The 20417-nt window shown below is 34.1% G+C and overlaps 3 protein-coding genes across 5 annotated transcripts in view; 2 read left to right on the forward strand and 1 right to left on the reverse strand.

The window, feature by feature from the left end:
- Nucleotides 1-1395, forward strand: part of LOC123674067 (protein FAM135A) — a 51074-nt gene extending 49679 nt beyond the window's left edge. Inside the window, exon 14 of the mRNA XM_045608914.1 lies at nt 1081-1395. Coding sequence (XP_045464870.1) covers nt 1081-1354 — 274 coding nt within the window. The 3' untranslated portion in view covers nt 1355-1395. The remainder of the gene's footprint in view (nt 1-1080) is intronic.
- Nucleotides 1386-12066, reverse strand: LOC123674068 (E3 ubiquitin-protein ligase RNF25). The gene is made up of 6 exons (XM_045608915.1): nt 11905-12066; nt 11779-11847; nt 11477-11717; nt 2829-3044; nt 2260-2505; nt 1386-1576 (listed from the first exon to the last, which is right to left on the reverse strand). The coding sequence occupies exons 1-6, from the start codon at nt 11922-11924 to the stop codon at nt 1487-1489; spliced, it is 882 nt and encodes a 293-aa protein (XP_045464871.1). The 5' UTR covers nt 11925-12066; the 3' UTR covers nt 1386-1486.
- A 3629-nt stretch (nt 12067-15695) lies between these two features.
- LOC123674070 (solute carrier family 66 member 3) lies at nt 15696-19910 on the forward strand. 3 transcript variants are annotated; one of them, XR_006746572.1, is made up of 5 exons: nt 15698-16061; nt 16625-16844; nt 16898-17018; nt 17104-17333; nt 17390-17504. XR_006746572.1 is itself a non-coding variant. In XM_045608917.1 (4 exons), exons 1-4 carry the CDS (start codon nt 15898-15900, stop codon nt 19407-19409), a joined length of 648 nt encoding a protein of 215 aa, XP_045464873.1. In that variant the 5' UTR covers nt 15696-15897; the 3' UTR covers nt 19410-19910. The 3 variants fall into 3 exon arrangements, 2 of the variants coding, with proteins under 2 accessions (XP_045464873.1, XP_045464872.1); XM_045608917.1 differs by lacking the exons at nt 17104-17333; nt 17390-17504 and adding an exon at nt 19267-19910 and having other exon boundaries at nt 15696-16061; XM_045608916.1 differs by having other exon boundaries at nt 17104-17504.
- Nucleotides 19911-20417: the final 507 nt, after the last annotated feature.

Below are 20417 nucleotides of genomic sequence, written 5' to 3' on the forward strand. Positions count from 1 at the left end.
ACCGCGTTGGGTAATGTGTACCCCGTTTAAGAGTTGAACCATACAGTTTCGGCTATGTTGAGGATGAAGTGTCCTAACAGAGTATGAGAGCTCACAAAATCGCAGGATGCCTTAACGATACGATATAGACGAATAAACATTTGAACAAGAAGACAAAGGCAAAAATATGCAAGGGCACCATACGACCAATCATGACCTATTTGGCCGAGACTAGACCCAACATGTCGAAGACAAAGCGTATGTTGGAATCGGCGGGAATGAGAATTTTTCGGAGAATTTCCGGAAATACTTCATGTGTGAATAATGTGTGAAGTGCAAAACATAGAGTACATAACCAATAGAAAGAGAGAATGGAACGCGCACATAGATAAAATATGGGGCAGGATGGAATCGTGAAAGGGGATGGATCACCTATAGGAAGGAAAAGTATGGCCGTCCAAGGAAGAGAGGGTATGACAATAAACGTCCTGAATAAGTACATCATTGATGAAGAACAGGCATTTAGACTACGTGGAAGAAGGAAGAAGAAGAAGCTTCGCCGTAGGTTGAGTAAACTTGGGGTCGGTCACTGAAATTCTTGATCTCTTGGAGTCGACCCCCTATGTTCTTCATCGCTGATGAAGGATTCGTCACCTGAGACAAGTTGAACTTCCATTTCCAACATTGCAAAATTCACTAAACTGCATTTTAACTTACTGGTATTTCGAGGTTTTGGCCAGAACATAGATAATTTCAATAGCTCAAAATACAGGTGGTACTGAGTGGTTTTTTGTACTTTCTACTTATAACAAATGCTGCTCAAATTAACTCTCATCAGAACAAAATGTATGAGTAATTTAAGTTCACTTTAATTTTAGAGACGACACTAGCGTCATCTGTCGGCATTCTACTGTAATTACACATTTATCCAACTAGTTCTAGTACTAAACACATCCTAAGAAAATAATGTGTAATCGCAAACGTCAGAACTGATGAGTTCTACCCATACATGAGCCGGTCTTTTTTCATCTTCTGTAATGCATTGTCCCATTAACCTGTTGTCAGCTGTTGCAATAGAACTTCAATCTATTTTTATTTCAGATATGTACCTCTACATTCAGCGAGAATAGAATTGTGTAAAGAAGCCATAAAGGACACAACTCAACAAGGTGCTATTTTTCGAGAAATGGTACATAACATAATAGCCCCGATCATTTCTAAGAAAGATATTAATCTTCTCAGATATGATATCCATCACGCCTTACCAAATACTGCGAATGCGTTGATTGGAAGAGCAGCACATATCGCTGTGCTAGACTCGGAACTCTTTATTGAGAAATTTATGACAGTTGTAGGAATTAAATATTTTCGTTGATTTTACCCTTTGTGAAATAAATTTGTCAATAAATCTCTAAATTTTTTTTATTTCATACAGCACATCTAGTTACCATTATATTACAAATAAATATGGAAAAATTTGGTTTGAAATTTCAGTTAGTAGTTTGGGTCACCTAGAATTCGTATGTTTTTTCATTTTTCGATCAATTGGGTTCGTCCTTGGAGTATTGTCGACTGGTCCAAAACTGGGTCCTGGATCCTGAAGAATGTATAAATTGTAAATTCCAAACTTCAAGGATTTATTCATAAAAGTTGAAAAATGCGCAAGGGCTGTTAATGAACAGCATATAACAAATAAATTATTTTTCACATTTATGACCGTGATTAACAAGAAGTAAGTTTGGTTTTGAGATAACACAAAAAAATGCATATTTGAATAATAATAAATTCAACATATTTTAAAATGCGAAGACAAAATATGAAAAAGGTAAGTGATGATGATATTGACAAAGTACATAACTGAAAAGATACAAAAAAATTTCTGATCCACATTAATTGAATTATTAAAATATCTTTCTATTGACATGTTCATTATTTTAATATGAAATGCAACAAAACATTCGGAAAACAACTCAAGAAAGAAAGAATTTCAATTCCACAAATGAACCCTTAGCAATGAAAATAGTGTAAACTAAGATTCAAGGAAAAACCTTTTGTCAGCAAGATAAAAACTAGTATTTACTACCACAAAGCAATAGGAAGACTGATATCCTTGCTTCCTGCTTATCAATTTATAGAAACAAAATACAAAGAACTGAAGTTAAAATAAGAAAATAAGCTCTGACCTTCTGAAAGGTTCACAGGGAATTAGGAAATTCGGGTAAAAATAATATACCTTCACTGTAGGTTTTCGTGGTAGTTCTATGAACTATAACTACTTACATCACTCTGTGAAGAGTCCTCAGATGAATTAGTTATGAGCAGGTGTTTATTTTCCTCCTCCTCTATGTCAATAATACCACCTCTACTCTTTTGATATGAAAAAAGTTCTTGCATCTTAGCTTGGAGTATTCTCAATTCGCTACTGACTGAAAAATGTTGAGCATCTTCTAATTGTCTTGGAGCAACAGCTTTCTTGAGATCATCTACATCACAGTTTATTGCTTCACGACATACTGGGCAAACAGCCTTGAAAATTATTATTATTATTATTTCATTAGTTAAATAAATACATTTTTTTGTTATCTATGCACTGAAATCTCCATTTGGAATTTAAGATGATTTGGAACGAAAATAATTTAATAAAAAATTTGGAATTGAAGATGAAGACTAGTAACTACTAACACAAAGGCAGATAAATTAGCAATCATATAAACATAATATTTCATATTACATTTATCCATAATAACTCATGACTTATATAATGATGAATTTAGAATAATGGCTTACTAGTTAGATCATGATTAATTCAAACTAATGCTTTGAATGATATGTGGTAGGTACTTAATCACCTGAAAACCTTTGGTACTCCTTTGCCACGGTGGTAACTTTTCTTGTTCCTCTTTGTAATGTTTTTCAGTTATTAATAAATGCTTAGCTAGACAGAATGAATGAAAATAATGAAAGCACTGTGTTTTAGTGAAATCGTCCCCTTCACAGAAGCCGTATAAACATACAGCACATTGACAAGTAGGTAAATTACTTTCTGTCAAATTTTCTCTGACTAGCTGCAAATAATAAATTATTAATAAACTATGGGCCGGTTTCACAATGTCAATTTTAACTTTAACTATTTGGTTAATCAAGGGGTGGGCTTAAGATGTCTAAAAACCTGGTGTATGGACTGATTAGCTTTTGTTTTGCCAATTTTGAGAATATTAGTTTAAGCTTCTGATTGGCTAGCTGGTTTTAATTGATGTATCCTGTCAAAATAAAAGGAAAAAAGATCGAAATAGAAGGTATGACATTGCGGCGCCGCCACGACATAGAACTAATATTTTCAATTTGGTCGAATGTCATTCCATTCGAAAATTAACGAGTGCATTCACCATGTTTTTAGACATCTTAGTTAGGCTGATTTGGATGTCACAACAACTACGAGTTGACTTTAGTTAATTTTCATATCATAGATCATTATAGTTACTTCCTGTTAAAATCAATAGAAACCTTTGTGTGTTTACTTATACCTGTAAAACTTTCAGACCAAATGGGAGATCTTTTAGACTGGGCGCTTTTACCAGAAAAATCAGTAGCGTAAGTATCTCCGCTACTGATATGTATCACTTTGTTAACGTTAGTTTTACTTATACCTGTAAAACTTTCAGACCAAATGGGAGATCTTTTAGACTGGGCGCTTTTACCAGAAAGATCAGTAGCGTAAGAATCTCCGCTACTGATATGTATCACTTTGTTAACGTTAGTTTTACTTATACCCGTAAAACTTTCAGACCAAATGGGAGATCTTTTAGACTGGGCGCTTTTACCAGAAAGATCAGTAGCTTAAGTATCTCCGCTACTGATATGTATCACTTTGTTAACGTTAGTTTTTTCTGCTGGACGAGTTGCTACTTTTCTTAACAGCAATATGTTCTGTGGGTCCTTCTTGAAGGATATATTATGATGAGGGACAATTTCCTTTTATAATATCGATTTCAATATCCGAGTTTGCTTTCGGTATTAATACTGTTTTATTTCGATTGAACTCTCGTCTAATATGGAAAGTGAAAGTAGAGCTTCCAAGAAATGAAAATTTTTATAAAATACAATTCTTCATTATATGGGAAATTTATTCAGAGTAATATTTCAGATTGTTAATAATCTTATATGTTTCAGTTTCCATTTTGGACATGGTCCGCAATGTATTAATGAAGAGGATATATGATTCGTGGCATAGACAAAATCGAAAAGGATTTGATAAACAATTTCCAAGTACTTGAAGATAATCCCGAGGATAAACCAAGCGCAAACAGGAATGATTATGAGATAACTCAAGATTGGACAGAATTCAGTGGCTCTGATTTGAGAAAAATTTTTAAAAAATTGAAGAGCAGAAATATGAGAACATTGAAAGAAGTTCATACTACAAAAAAAGAGAAAATTTATAGATGAAAATGAAGTGAATATGGACATTTGAAAAAAGAGCTACTGCTGGTCTATACCAAATTAGATCATATCAGACATGATTGAAATTAATAAATTAAATTTTTTTTGTGAACAGTTGTCGTAAATATTGAAGAAATGTTATTAAATATTTTATGTTTTTATATGTTCATATGTACATATAAGTTTGGATTAAAGACCAAGGACTACGAATAATTAAAGTTTATATGTTACACAGTGTACACAGCCCTCTTGACCACGAATTTTAATGAACGATCGTTATACAGGGTGTCCCATAAGTGGCACGTCACAGTGACACCGGAGGTAGGTCAGCTAAAGAGGGACCTAACCAGCCTAACATGACCCCAGTAAAAGTTGCATGGTTTTCGAGTTATTACCAAATTACGTTTTTTAGTGAATTTTCATCTTTTTTAACATTGTCAGGGTCAGAATTCTACTGGAAAGCTCTCGAAGCTTATTTTTTTTGTTGTAATGGAATCTTAAATAGTTATTTAAGATGACATGAGTATGATTCTGTCAAAAAGTTATGTGGATTTCCGTAAATTAATGGATAAATCTTGATTTCAATTGCTAGCAAAACGAGAACTTCGACTTTGGACACCTGCTGTGAAAAAAAAATCCTTGAAACAAAACGAGCAAGTAACATCAAAAAATTGGGCATTTTAGACAGATTTAGAAATGGTACAATACACGAATCTTATGCCCATAAAACTAGGTATTTTCATCATTTTACCGATGCCCTACTTAACTAAGTTGAAACTAGGAACCCCGCTATCAGGTAATTTTGCCGCTTGCTATGACATTACATTTGATACCGGGCTTTGTTATTATTTGTTAAAGTCACAATAGGGAAAAAGATGGATTAGGGGAAGCGAAAAAGGAATATTATTGAAAAAAAAGGTAAATTAATTAAAAACAGACTTAACTTTCGATTATTTATTTAATTCTTAAATCTAACTTACAGTAAATGTTCAAACTGTTTCCCTCGGACTCTAATGCATAAATGACACCGTTTTATAAAATTACGATTCAATTTTCTTAAACTAATTTCCGATATGGACCGGGCTGCGTCGAATACGCGTTCACGCAATTCTTCCTCGCTTCTTATTCGACGCAGCCCGGACCATATCGGAAATTAGTTTAAGAAAATTGAATCGTAATTTTATTGTCATTTATGCATTAGAGTCCGAGGGAAACAGTTTGAACATTTACTGTAAGTTAGATTTAAGAATTAAATAAATAATCGAAAGTTAAGTCTGTTTTTAATTAATTTACCTTTTTTTCAATAATATTCCTTTTTCGCTTCCCCTAATCCATCTTTTTCCCTATTGTGACTTCAACAAATAATAACAAAGCCCGGTATCAAATGTAATGTCATAGCAAGCGGCAAAATTACCTGATAGCGGGGTATCATATAAACTATAAAAATAACAGAAAAAATATTCTGAAATTTTTTTAAATATCACGAACAGAATCCAAGATATAACGACCTATTTGAAAAAGTCATTTTTCAGAAACACCCTTGAAAATCCGCGAACGAATTGTCACCACTAATCGTTTTTACGAAATGAAAATGATGATGATTTACAATAAGAATTGAATAGACCAAGAAACAATTGTTTGAAAGTGCCTACCTCAATGTTTCCTGATGTGCGTTACGATATTGAAGTTTCAGAAGTAATACCTATCAGGGATGGAGGAATAAGAATATTACTTCTAATCCAATTCAGAAGATGATGAATTTCTCCGAACAAGAATTCACTCACAATTTCCTTATACTTGGTCTATTTAAGAAGATTAAATAAAACACAAACGGTTTCCGATGAAGATGAGAAGATTTCCTTAGATGAATGAATTATTTGACGATGATAATCGACAACTGTAAATATACTAAGTTGTCACTTTTTTGAGACGAACGAATGAATGAATAACATGTGTAGGGCTGATGAATTTTACGCCGGCGAAGATTGATGTGCTACTTATAGACGGCATCAGGTCACCCACTTATAAGCGCCCTGAAGAATTGCTCCAGTAATAAAAATCGGTTAATGTGAGCGATCAGGACGTACTCGTTCTATTGTATCGGAAAAGGGCATAATTTGATGATGGGTCGTCTAACAACACTAGAAGAAGTTGTAACTTCAGCAACACGAGTGATGGAATCAGAACCTGGAAAAACAGATGATATTCTGCCTAGGGACCACTTGATGGGAGGCAGGTTATTGTATTGAATGATTACAACTGTAACTATGTTGATAGGAGTAGATGGTTGTAGCCACTTGTGTCGCTGTTGTATGTGTGCAAGTATTTTTGACGCCAACGCTTCCAGAAGTCTTGTTTGATTCGCTGAACGAGTCGCCAACGAGATAGCTGTAGATGTAACATCAACATCAGGAGGAGAAGTAAGAGGGCGAAATATTAAGAAGTGTCCGGAGGTATTAGCCTCCAAATAGATGGATCAGAAGATGGAAGATACAAAGGACGAGAATTGAGGATAGCTTCAACCTGGGTAGAGACGGTAAGAAGCTCTCATAAGTGAGTCTTTGCTCACCGATTACTCGAAGTAGATGATGTTTCGCAGCTTCTAAAGCTGCTTCCCAGAGGCCACCGATGTACAAACTAGCAGGTGGGATGAAACGCCAATCAGTCCCGGAAGCAGAAGCAACATCAGATAGGGACTGTTGATGTTGAGGAGCCAACAATAAACGGCAGAATCCCGGAGATAATTGTTAGATCCGAAGAAATTGGTGCCGTTATCTGAAAAAATTACAGATGGATGACCTCGGCGTACTACAAAACGACGATATGCAGTAACAAATGCGGGGATAGAGAGTTTAAATGCCAATTCCAAGTGCACGACTTTGGTGGTAAAACAAATGAACACTACTGAGTAGGCCTTCGTGCTTACAGCGCCCCGTAACCGAGCGCTAGTAAAGTAAAATTGACCTGCGGTCATCCCTAGTGGTCAAGAAGGACCAACAAATGAACACTATTAAGTAGGCCTTCGTGTTTACAGCGCCCCGTAACCGATCGCTAGTAAAGTAAAAGGGACCTGCGGTCATCCCTAGTGGTCAAGAAGGACCAACAAATGAACACTATTAAGTAGGCCTTCGTGCTTACAGCGCCCCGTAACCTAGCGCTAGTGGAGTAAAAGGGACCTGCGTAGTCATCTCCAGTGCTCATGAAGGCAGCAGAAGAGAAAAAAGCTCAGGTGGAAGGTTATCCATTGGTTGAATTATAGGTCGAAGCTTAAAAAAAAGCATTTATTGCATTGACGCAGAAGATTACGTACTACAATGCGTCCATCCAGTATCCAATATTGACGACGGATATGGGAATGGGTCGCCAGAGAGCGTGAAGCAACAAACAAATATGAGCATCATCAATAATAAGATGTGTGAAATTACTGTTCTTGGGAAGAAGGACAGGATGTTTATGTTGATATGGCAACAAAGAAGTATGTAGGCGGCCACCCACTGGGATAATCTTATGTTCATCAAGATATAGAAGTTTCATAACCAGACGATGACGAGATGAAGGTTTTTGAATCTCAACAATTTCCTCCGAGAAGCGTTGAGTTTGTTCCAACCGAATGAGACAAGTTTCAGCTTCTAGAAGCTCGAGGGAGGATAGGGGTCTACTTGAATTTCGTGCAATGAATGCAAACCTCAAACAGAAGGCAGTAATAACTCTTTTGAGCTTGAGAAAAGATGAAAAACGCTCGATTAGAGTTGGTGGGATTTGAGTGACTTCGAGTGACCAAGAAGTTACAGGTTTCGACCCATATTGCATCTCTTCAAGATTTGATATATCAACAGAGGACGCGGGCCAAGAGTTTGGATGAGAGCGTAACCAAGAGGGTCCACTCCACCATAGAGGATGATGATGGATATCTTTGGGCGATACCCCTAGACGTGTTTCCAGCAGGAGGACGGCACTAAATCTTGAATTTCCGCCACACTATTTCCAACAAATGTTTTCCATTTGTGGCTTCCACCTCAAATCCAAGATGAAGCGACAGAGGAATCAGAATAGGCGATAACCTTAGCATTGAGATGCGGGATGACACATGTAGTAAGATGATGAAGAAGCTTGAAAAGAAGATGAGCGCCACATAGCTCCAAACGTGGCAGAGTTACAGCTTTGCAAGGGACAATTTTGGACTTAGCGGTCAGAAGAGATCATAATATTGACCAGAAGGTTTTGAAGTGTGCAGATAAACATCACCCGCATACCCAGACTCTGAGTCGTCACAAGAACCAGCCAAAATATTAAAAGAAGGTGAAGAAGTTTCTGGAAACGCGAAATCTGAACGTTGGCCAGATCAGGAAGCTGAGACTGAAATTCCAGCCAAGGCTTTTTGAGGTCATTAGGAAGCCCTTGATCCCAGTCCAAATTCAGCTGGCAAAGTTGGCGAAAAAATAACTTAGTTGAGAAGATGACAGGAGCTAACCATCCCAACGGATTGAAGATCTTAGCCATCTGATTTAAAATACTTCGCTTCGTTTGAGCAGTGTCAGTCATGCGAACGGCATAAAAGATGTGATCTGACGTGGAGTTCAACCCAAGCCCAAGATTTTCAAAACACGATCCCTATCCAACAAAAGAGGATCAACAGAAAAGAGTTCACGACAATGGTCTATAGATGATTTATAGCTATTTTATTCCCTTTTAATATAGACTCAATTTGATATTTGCCGCTTATTCGAATATGAAAATCACGAAAAAAGTTCGGACGTCATGAGATCATACAATTCGGATCTTGGAGCTGGGCCCTTAGAGGTAACTAATGTGAATGAAAATTCATAGCTTTTAATCCTCTTTAATATGGAATCAATTTCATCTTTGGCCGCTCATTCCAAAAACATGAAAATCACGAAAAACTGTTCAGCTGGCATAAGATCATACAATTCGGATCTTGGAGCTGGACCTTAGAGATAACCAATGTGTACGATAGATATATTTATTTATAGCCACCATATTCCTCTAATTCATTCTAGGACGCTATTCGGAAAATATAAAAATCACAAAAATCTTTGGCCGGCATAAAATTCTTCAATTCCTTCCTAGAATTGGGCCTTAGATGTTGACTATGTGAACGAAAAATTGCTCTTTGCGCGATCTTTCATGTCTCTATAAGATAAATCTAATTTCATTACGTTCGCGCTTCCAGAAATTAAATCGAAAATGACGAAAGTGTGTTTGACCGTGGTGAAATGAACAGTTCCGGCCGGCCGGGATCTAACATGACCCCTCAGTCGCCAGTCCTCAATTCCATTGAACATGCTTGGGATCAGCTACAAAGGGCTTTAGATTCTTACCAATCACCTCCTCATACGCTTCAAGAACTCAGACGGCTTTTAATGCAACTCTGGAGAGATATTGGTCAAGACTTTTAACAATCCGATCGAAAGTATGCAAAGACGTTGTCAAGCTGTGGTTGATGTTCGAGGAGGCGATATTCTTTACTGAACTTTATTTTTTCAATATTTTGAGTGAAATGATATAGTAGTACAAATACTAAAAAAAAAAATTTAAACTGAAAAGGTGAAACTCATAAAGGAATGGGCAAAAAAATAATGTTAATAAGTGAGTAAACATTTAGAACTAACATATTTGAAAAATTACAGAAAAAAAAAGGAAACTTTTGAAACAGTCTTAAAATCTTTGAACTTCCTTAACTTTTGTGGAGCAGTATATCTCTGAATATACAACAAAATAGAAGGTATCTCATTCAATTTGAAAAAGTTGAGTATTTTCAGTGAAATCAGGATCCTCTGTTTCTGAAAAATATCGAGGGGGGGGTTCGAACACCATCCGAGACCCCCCGGCTATAGCCTTGATATTATCTCATTCTAATCGATCTGAATATAACATTAACTCTTAGATTTTTTACCGATACTACAAACTTCGAGGTGTAACATTGAAATTCCTTTGATCAGAAAAATAATCAACCTTCTGAATCTCATCAAAGATCTCTGTGTCCAGACCAACTGGCTCCGTAACACAAAATTAATAAAAAAAAACGTTAAATAAAGTTATTTAGACAAAAGCAATTGTAAAACACCAAGAATATATCACTACAGTAATGTATGGATAATCCGAACCCTGGATAATCTGAAGTACCCTATAATCTGAACTGCCCGAATTGGTAAAATACTATGTATAATCCGAACAACCGGAACTCTGCAATCCGAATGGAAGAATAGATTCCAAAAGATTTTATTCCTTTGAATGAATTAGGAGAAGAACTAGATCAAGGACTTCATTTAGTTAGATGAAACAAGAACTTCAAAAATGGGCACGAGGTGATGACGCAGAAAATGGGGACAGAGTTTTTGGAAGCTCAAAGCTCTGACGACGACTAAAGAGGCGATCAATTCATGTCTTCCATGGGCAGAACAAAATGAATATTCATTGCATTCACTGCAAGTGATTTTTTCAAGAAGAATTCGACAAAAGGCTGTTGAAAAAACATGAAAAGCTAACTGAGAATTTTGTTCGACTATGAAATAAATATTTTGATATAAAATACACCATTTCTTTATGAAAATGTGTTTGCACATGCTAGAAATGAATCTATAATCCAAACCTGTTCGGATAAAAGAATATGATTTCTATAATCCCAATAATTTGATAAACCGAATGGGTCCTGTCAACATTACTATATATACAACATATAGACTATAATTATACTTCATTTGTGGAAGTTAGACATTAGTTATCTGAACTGTAAAATGCAGGCGTCAGAGCTTTACAAGGCTCTGGATAGTAAGTAACTGTAAGTACTACTACTGGTAAGTATCTGGTAGTAACTTATTTTATATTATTACATATCAATTAATAATGTGCTCCTAAATCCAATGAAAAAATTAATAGTGATAGAGGTATACTTCGATCCATATAATGTTTCGTCTTTTTTTTAAATGATTTATTCAATGAAATAATATAAATACAAAAAATCAACATCCATAATCCTCTAACTTTGTCTTTGTATAACGAACTTTACATCTAATGCTTAAAAATCAATTTCCCTTACCTCTATTAACTCATAAATGACTGGCTGGCCAGAATATTCCAAGCATTTATTTTTCAAAGCAATGTATAAATTATCAAATACTGAATCATCCAATCCTCTGGGGTTTTTCAACTCAATTTTGGGTTCACAATCAGGATATAATTTTGGTAATGAAACTTCCAGTGTCAAACAAACATATTGTTTACCTGTATCATTAGCTGTAGAAGGAAATATCGTCATCTTAATTCCCTCTGCATTTCCCCTAAAATTGAAGTAGAGTAAATCTTTCCAGGGTTATTCAAAGACAATTCATGAGTACTCACTTTTCATCATAACTTATGGAAATATCATCCATAAATATTGCTTCCAATGCTTCAATTTCTTCCTTAACTCTAAAACATCAATAAAATGGTAACAAAATATGTATTTTCAAGTGATTTCATTCATACCTTTCAGCGTTCGTACTCATTTTTGAATTTTTGCAATATATTACTTAAAATATCACTCGATAAATAGTCAAACTTCTTTCAAATTTATCATACAATTGAGACATTAAAATCAAATTGACATCACATATTAATTCATCTAACCCAACCTATTTATTTACTGTCTAAGAATATAGATAAGTGTCTAATCAATACTGAACATAGAATACTGTTCAATAATTATTATTTATATTTAGTATTCTGTGATTATTACTTTTGAGCAGGTCGTTGGCTCGTTCCTTAACTGAACGTTCTATCATTCAATATCATCATTTAATAATTTATAATAATAATTGTTCATTCGTAACGATGTATAATAGGCTTCCAAATCATTTCAAACATATTGGTGCATCGGTATTTAATAGGAGTTACTTTGAGAAAAGACTATATACAAGTTGAGTGAATTTTTAAATTAACTGTGACATCGTACCCAATTTTTGTGTGTATTTAATTTTGAATATGTCTATGACTATTTATTTTTATATTTTGTGATTTTTTCACATTCATTTTACAAGCCATGTATTTTTTTATGGTAATAATTTGTTAATGAACTAATATACATATTTTCTGTATCATGTACAAATAAAATGCTTAAATACTTCATCGGAAAAGAATAATATTTTATAGTGTATTCTGTATTGTGAAAAGAATACAACTACAACCAACTACACATCACCGAACTCGTGAATTTCGTGCAGTAAATTTTAAATCCATCATTTTCAGAATTCATTTTCAATATTGTATATCAGTTATTGAAAATAAAATCAACTCAAAAGTCCTTAGAATCACCAAAAAAAGATAAATTTCAACAACACTATAGCAGGCAAAACACATGAAAACATCATGTTTTACTAAACAAAGTGTTTAATTTCGCCACGGAGGTCACCACATACGAATACGCACATTCGACTGAACAGCACTCGCTCGTTGCCGGAGCGTTTTTTAGCACTGCTCTGATTCGAACTAGGAACAGGCAGGTAATGCGAACTTCTGTGGCAAGGCTTATGGAAAGTGTTCTGTGGTCATTTGCTGTCATTCGACTAGATTTGAATTTGGTACTTGAATTGCGAGTAATGTTTGATTCTAAATGTTATATTCAAAGACTTTATTTACGACCAAAATAACCAATTACAAGAAAATGAAAACGGGGATATTTTGTGCGCTATCAGCGATATCGAAGGTAGGTTTTCTTTCAATATTCAAACAACATGTCAGTTTTCACAATACAATAACCATTCAAGGGAAAGATGAAATTGCTTACCTAGATAAAGAAACTTTAGTCAATTACAATATATTACCTATTATAGAGAGGAAAATATTGGTGCGCAGGATGTGGACGAAAAAGATTTCTTTGAGTGATCAGATAATATGACGCGGATGATATTCGACAAATACTCTGAGTACATAGGAGAAGTAGGTCCTGCGAATAAATTTCGAACTAAAAAGAAAATGTGGGAGCATATCACTAATGTTCCAGTTCAGGTCATTAAGTTTCAGATTCATCAAGTTTTTATGATTTGTTTTGGATATTCGAAAATTTCGCAAAATGAAAAGAAAATTCTTGATTGTTCATATCATAAGAGGACATCAAAAGTGCCCATTGCAAAGCTTGTAACTGTAAATTTTTACCCCTGATTGCCTCTTTGAACGAACACCTTATATCTCTGCCGAACAGTATTTTGTCACCTTTAAATATTAATGGAAAATAGTATGTTTCAATAAACAGTATTTGAAAATTTTTTATTTGAAAGAATGGTTGAAGTAACCTACAAACAAGGAATACAGTGCCACCTATTAGGGATGAGAATACCGGTTACTCACCAGTCGCGTTACATTCGCGACCGCTCCTGCTCCAGAAAAATACCGCTCCAAAATACCGCGATTTTGTAACAGTGGCAACAGGTTACGAAACCGTAGGCGATTGCAACTGAGTTGAGTAGTGATAGAGGAACGAAGGAAACTAGACCGTTGGGATACCTAGACTCTAGACTATTTGTGGACTCTGGACTGTCCTGTTGAATGATAAATTCATTGTTCATTGAGTTTCTTGTATCTAAGTAATTCTAGAAGAACGTACGCAAGCATAACAAAATCATAAAACCATAAAATTTCTTTGGTGGCTCAGAATAACAACAAAGGTTGGAATCTCCGAAGGGCACCTCATTTAAAACAGATGGTGTAAATTCCAGTGGAAATATACCATCATCGGGTATTCTATTGCGTGAAAGAAATTATATCTATATGTATCTGGAATTCCATTGTCAAATTGACTGAATATTACAGATTGATAGATACTCATTTCATATAATATCTAGAATCGTTTTTTTGTTTACCGCTATATTACAGAGAATTTTTAAGTATCCTTGCATTTCCGATTAATTCAATTGAGCATAAAGTTCAATTGTTGAAAGTAATCTCGGACTAACTAATTTACATTTGCTGCAACCAATTGTTATCGAAGAAATAATAAAAAAATATTTTTAAAAAACATCAAAAATATTAAAAACATGAATCGAATTGTTCAGTTCTAATTCTGGAAGATACTATAGAATTCACATAGATTTTAGTAGGCACTGAAAACACAATGGCATGGCAGTAACGATTTTCACGAAGTTGCAGGTAAAGGAATTTCTCCTCATTGAACATGGCGCAAATGAATGTGAAAAATTATAAAAGCACTGACAGTAGGAGTTTTTGAGCGATCTTAAATGAATTAAGTTTTGTAAAAGGCACTGGCGTACTATTTTTTTTTCACAAATATAAAAATCAATGCCAGTAGTACGCACCTGGCGCGGATCCAGGCCCACTTTTGGGGGGGGGGGACTTTGAGATACTCAAAATATTGAAAATGTGGACCCCAGACACTTCCGCCATTTTGGGACGTCATTTTTTGCCGTTCATTAATATGGGTTTTCACAAAATGTATTGAAGGGGAAATTTTTGCTGATCTTTAAATTATTTGAGCGTTAGTATGTCAAATTCTAGGAGGTCCGGCGAAATTTAAGAGGTGCCCGGTCTATTTGGGGGGGGGGTGGGTGAACTGGGGGAACGGCCCCCCCCTCCCCCAAATAGACCGGGCACCTCTGGATCGGCGGCCCGCGCCTGGTACGCACAACTGTAGTTGCTGAAGACGAAACCTTAATGAAGTATCCATATTTACCAAACCTCGTTCAAATATCCCAAACCGTTTCGAAAATAACGGGAATTTGTTATTTATTTGGAATACATGGGTATATCTAGGAAATTAAGTATTTTCAGATAAATCCTAGAGGACCTTTCCGAACTCAAATAACTCTGAAAACAATATCCTGAATTCGTTCGCACTGTTTATGGAACACCCTGTATGTATAAATATACAAAGAATGAACTATTAGGCCACTTCTTAAAATACAAACTCATTATGAATTTGATTCATATTTCCCATTAGAATGATCACTAATGCCCAAATCCAAATTAACTATATCAATGGATATTTCAATTATTTTATTTTTTTTAATTCAATTCCATTGAAAGCTTCAGTTAAAATTAGGTACTTTTGGATACATTATTCACTTTTATTTTTCAAATAATAAATATAAATTGAGTCATCCCGGTTACTTTGGAACCGGTTACCACAGATTACGGATAACATCCGTTATCTGTGCCGGTTACTTTACGTTTGTGGAACGCGCGACTACGTTACTCAAAAATACCGTTCCCAAATCGCGGTATTCAAATACCGTCCCATCTCCCATCTCTACCTTCCATTTCATTCACTGCTTGAGAAATAATTTTGTGTTAGATCATAGACTCTGTGGAATAGAATTGGGTTTCTTATCTATGCATCTTAGATCTTAGTAATGATATACTTTAATCAAAATGTGGATTAGTTGAGGAGATTTCAGATAAATGAACTTAGTCTCATAAATCACGTTTGTAATAAATTACCTCTAGGATAAAATCATACATTCAACCACCATGGCCAGAAATGAAGTTTCGTATTTATTATTAGTATCGAATACGTTAAGTATTATAACAATTTCAACATGTTTTGTTTTGAAAATTCCCCAAATCATTAGAATTTTGAAACTGAAAAATGCATATGGTGTCAGTCTCATAGGACTTTTAATGGAATTAATGAGGTAATTACATAATTAACAAATCCGAAATGTACGATTTAAAAAAAAATTGACTGCAAACTAGGTACAAAATTAATCATAGATGGCTTCTGAGAAGAGAACCAAAAATCAATGCTGTCTTACAGGAATAGAAAATTTATTAATAAATGAACCGAAAATATAATTATAAAAAATGTATACACAAGCTTCGAAATCAATTGTTTTTTTCTTAATATTCATTTTCTATAATGTACTATAATTAGGGTTTTTGATAATACAAAATTATCAAATGAAATTAGCTTTTAAGATCTGAATTCTGAAATTTGCTATGACAGTCATGTTAAGATTGATTTCTGGCATGAGTAACATGGTTCCCTTGATTATAGTTATCACCCCTCATTATGCTGATGATGAAGACCAATATTACTTTTTTACTATTGATTTCTATAATCAACAAGCAGTTCCAAATATTTTAACTGACTCCTAAGTTTCAACAAGTTGGAGCTTAAGAGATCTATGATTTTAAACTGAAACTAGTCAACTATTCTGCTTCTTACATTAGCTAAGTTTATTTCTTCTTTTTTCAGCTATACAATAATGATGTCATATAACTATAGAAATGGTTATGCCATACTGTCCTACATGGAATATCCAATTATTCTTTTTCAAGAATTAATATTAATTCTTTGTGTTATGCATTACAAAAGATGTTTAAATATTTATGGTTTATTTGGCTCTATGTGCTATTTTTGCTTCGCCATTGGTTTGTTGCTTGTTGTTCCGAAAGGAATTCTCACTTTTCTTGTGGTAAGAGAATTTGATAATTCTTCTTGAAAATTGCTAAAGTACCAATATTATAGCCACTATGCACTCCAGTAGGGGCATCATCTAAAGTTATTCAGTTGATAGAAATACTCAGAACCAAGAATTCAGAATCAGTCAGCCTTCTTACTTGGTTTATATCAGCATTCACTAATTTTAGTAAGTACATATTACAGTTTTTTGATATTATGAGCTAGAAAGATAATATTTATTTTTTCTTAATGAATTGAGATTAACCTTTTAGAACATGTACGCAGACTCTCACTCTGCAGTCCTACATGTTGTAAGTTTATGAAGGGGGTGTTAATCACTCCCTCTTGTGTAGCTGCTTGTCTAAATACTCTCCATCATAATTGGTGATCAAATGTTTGATCATTAGGTTTGTTGTTTGAGCTTTTGCGGATCAGTAGTCTACAGCGTGTAGTGTTGCACTTAACGTTGCAGTACTAGTGAAATACTCTTTTTCTCTTAGAGGTTAGTGGAAATATTAATATTATAAGCCTTATTCGTATTTATTCTCAAATTTTTAGGTTGTACTCATATGAAAAAGAACAGAAGCGTCTAGAAATGTTGTAGGCGAATGTCTCAGAGAAGATGAATTCGAGGAGTCTAATCTCCATTACGATGATCAATCAGACCTTGATGCCCCGTTACATTTCCTCTGCTAATACTGAGATTCATCGACACATATGCTTGATTGTTTGAAATTAATATTTTGTATTGCTCTTTCTCATGTTTAGGAAACACCCTGTATATATATATATATATATATATATATACAGGGTGTTTCCTAAACATGCGGCAAAAATTCAGGGGGTTGTTCCTTGGACTATTCTAAGAATATTTTGTCCTTTGATGATTTTTGAAAAACCTATTTGTTTCGAAGATATAGGGGAAACAAAATTTCAGATAATAACATTTTATTATGAAAAATTACATGAAAATTCAACTCAACCTACAAAAACTGTTGAAAATGACCACCTCTAGCCAGCATACAAGCATCCAATAAAAAAAAAAAAAAAATAAAAAATGTTAATTGCTAATACATCACAAAACGAATTCAAATAAAACCGTGTTTAATCTGTATTCCTTTACCATCTGCACTTATCAATTTTTAGTCAAAAAACTGGCCGTTTTTAGTAATTGGAATGTTGTTAAACAAATTTAAAAATAAATTGTACCTACTTAGTAAACACAGTGCGGTATGCATTTTTATTTAAACTATTATTAATTTTAAAAATATGAAAAATGTTGTTCGCCCTGTATCTTCAAAACAAAGAGGTTTTTCAAAAATCATCCAAGGACAAAACATGCTTAAAATAGTCCAAGGAACAACCCCCTGAATTTTTGCCGCATGTTTAGGAAACACCCTGTATATCAGACCTTGATGAAGAAAAGGTTTTACAAATGAGTGACCATGATAGCAGTACCTAACAAGAAATATCTGATGAGGAATTCGATCAGGATTCTCCTGTCCATATTTTCTAGAAAAATATGGAGCTTCAAGATGAAACAAGCATGCTGCTAAAAAAAACCTGAGAACAAGGAATAAAATACATATTATAAAACATCTTCCAGGATCCAAAGCAGTAACAAAAAACATGAAATCTATTCTTGGAATCTGGCAATATTTTATCGACATTAACATGTTGAACAGAATAGTAAAATGTACTGATCAACATATAGAAACGGTCCAGAATAAATATTCCAGGGGCAGGGAAATTCAAGCTCTTTCAGGAATTCTATACCTTGGTAGACTACTGAAATCAAATCGTTTTAATATATATCATTTCTACTCATTGAAACACACCTCAAAACATACCAAAAACTATGAAGGACTGAATAAGAGAACTAACAGACCAAGAACAATAAATTATTCCACAAAATAATGTGACCACCGGTAGAATGTGCATATTGGGATTGCAAAAAGAAACAACCATCAAGAATGTCCTGCAAAAAATGCACCAAATTTATATGAGGTGAACACTGCCTTGTCCCGAGTTTTACCAAGAAACTTTTTATTTGCAATGAAGAATATTGTTATTCAAGAATATCCAGGAAAGACTCCTGGATATCTACATCCACCGAGGACTAAAGTGGAATATACAAGCCATAGGCTTAAATTAAGAAGAAGAAGAATATTTTTTTGTTATATGTTCAGCTCAAAATAAAATTTGAAAATTCACAACTGTTTTTTTCTGAATATATAAAATATATCTTTTCACGAAAAAATCAGCATAATGTAAATGAAAACAAATCCTGAGAGGTTCACGGACTGAGAGTCCGCAGCGTGTACTTATGCCCCAAAAGTCGAAAGAAAAGAAATTCAACTCCTCATAAAATTTGTACAATTTTCATATCTACTGAAAAGTTCATGCCAAGTTATATCTGGATCTTATTTTTTCAGCAAGAATATTCACTATTATTGTAGATTCTGCCGATGCAGCCTTACTATTAAATTTCTCTATAAATGTGTTTTTGAGTTCATCTGTAATGATAGCTGCATATCTCTTCAAACCATCCAAGGTGAAGAAGGAACATCAATCCTAAAGAAAATATGAGTTCTACTAGATCAGTGATATAGAAATAAATTGATTGTTTTACTTAATGAAGACATTTTTATGCCAAAAGTTAGATGTAACTAAATGTAAAATAGATCTCAACAATTCTATGGGAAATTATTGAATTTAAATAATAAATATGTATATGAGGCCATTAAGTCCTTCAGCCCAATGATTTAAATAATATAATTGAATAGACAATATATTGCTTGTTGTGGGTCTGAAAACTTTTATTATCCACTTGTATATTTGGAAAATGAATTTTTAATATCCAGTTATCTGATGACAATAAAAGCGAAGGATTATTTTCCATTGATATGAATTTTGATTAACAGGGACTTATCTGAAACATAATGATTTTATGCATCTTTTATGATCTATATCATCTATATAATGCCATCAATTTCAATGGATTTAGTCTTGTTTTTATTGAACATTTCACGAATATTTTTATTGTAATTGAGTAATAATTAAAAATATTTTTACAATATTTTCATAAATTTTCACACACCTCTGCCCTTATAATTTTATTCTATAGGGTAAAATTGGAAATAATAAAACGTTTGTTAGTCACCCAAACTGAGAAAATATGGTACCTACTAGTAAAAATAATTTTAAAAAATCATATCTCGATTATATAGTTATGTGGCTAGGTGGTCTTTGTATTGAGATTTCTAGACATAATCACTGGAATCTGTTGTGGCCAACGTTTGAATATTTGGAACTATAATACAAGCTAACAGAATTTCTAAGAGATTAGAACAATTTTTGATTACAGCAAAACTGGTTTCATTACTTCTAAAACAGACTTCAGTGAATTTGCTACCTTACAATATCGAAATCACGTGAGTTGGATGAAGCAGGGAAAATTTGGAATTTCATCTACAAGGTCACCAACTGGAACATCAGAAAGTCCCAGAAGTATTTTCTAAATGTCCTGTTCTGTAATAAGTATATCCAGCATGAAATTAATTGGAGATCTGAAGCCACATCAGTG

This window comes from Harmonia axyridis, chromosome 2 (genome assembly GCF_914767665.1).
Source record: "Harmonia axyridis chromosome 2, icHarAxyr1.1, whole genome shotgun sequence".
NCBI classification, from domain to species: domain Eukaryota; kingdom Metazoa; phylum Arthropoda; class Insecta; order Coleoptera; family Coccinellidae; genus Harmonia; species Harmonia axyridis.

Coding starts and splice junctions, on each gene's coding strand:
- LOC123674068 (XM_045608915.1), bottom strand. CDS start 11,924: ATGAGTACGAACGCTGAAAG. Junction 11,848..11,904: donor ATGAGTACGAACGCTGAAAG/GTATGAATGAAA, acceptor TTGATGTTTTAG/AGTTAAGGAAGAAATTGAAG. Junction 1,577..2,259: donor AGGACTCTTCACAGAGTGAT/GTAAGTAGTTAT, acceptor TACATTCTTCAG/GATCCAGGACCCAGTTTTGG.
- LOC123674070 (XM_045608917.1), top strand. CDS start 15,898: ATGGCCAGAAATGAAGTTTCGTATTTATTATTAGTATCGAATACGTTA. Junction 16,062..16,624: donor CTTTTAATGGAATTAATGAG/GTAATTACATAA, acceptor TTCTTTTTTCAG/CTATACAATAATGATGTCAT. Junction 16,845..16,897: donor GAATTCTCACTTTTCTTGTG/GTAAGAGAATTT, acceptor CCAATATTATAG/CCACTATGCACTCCAGTAGG.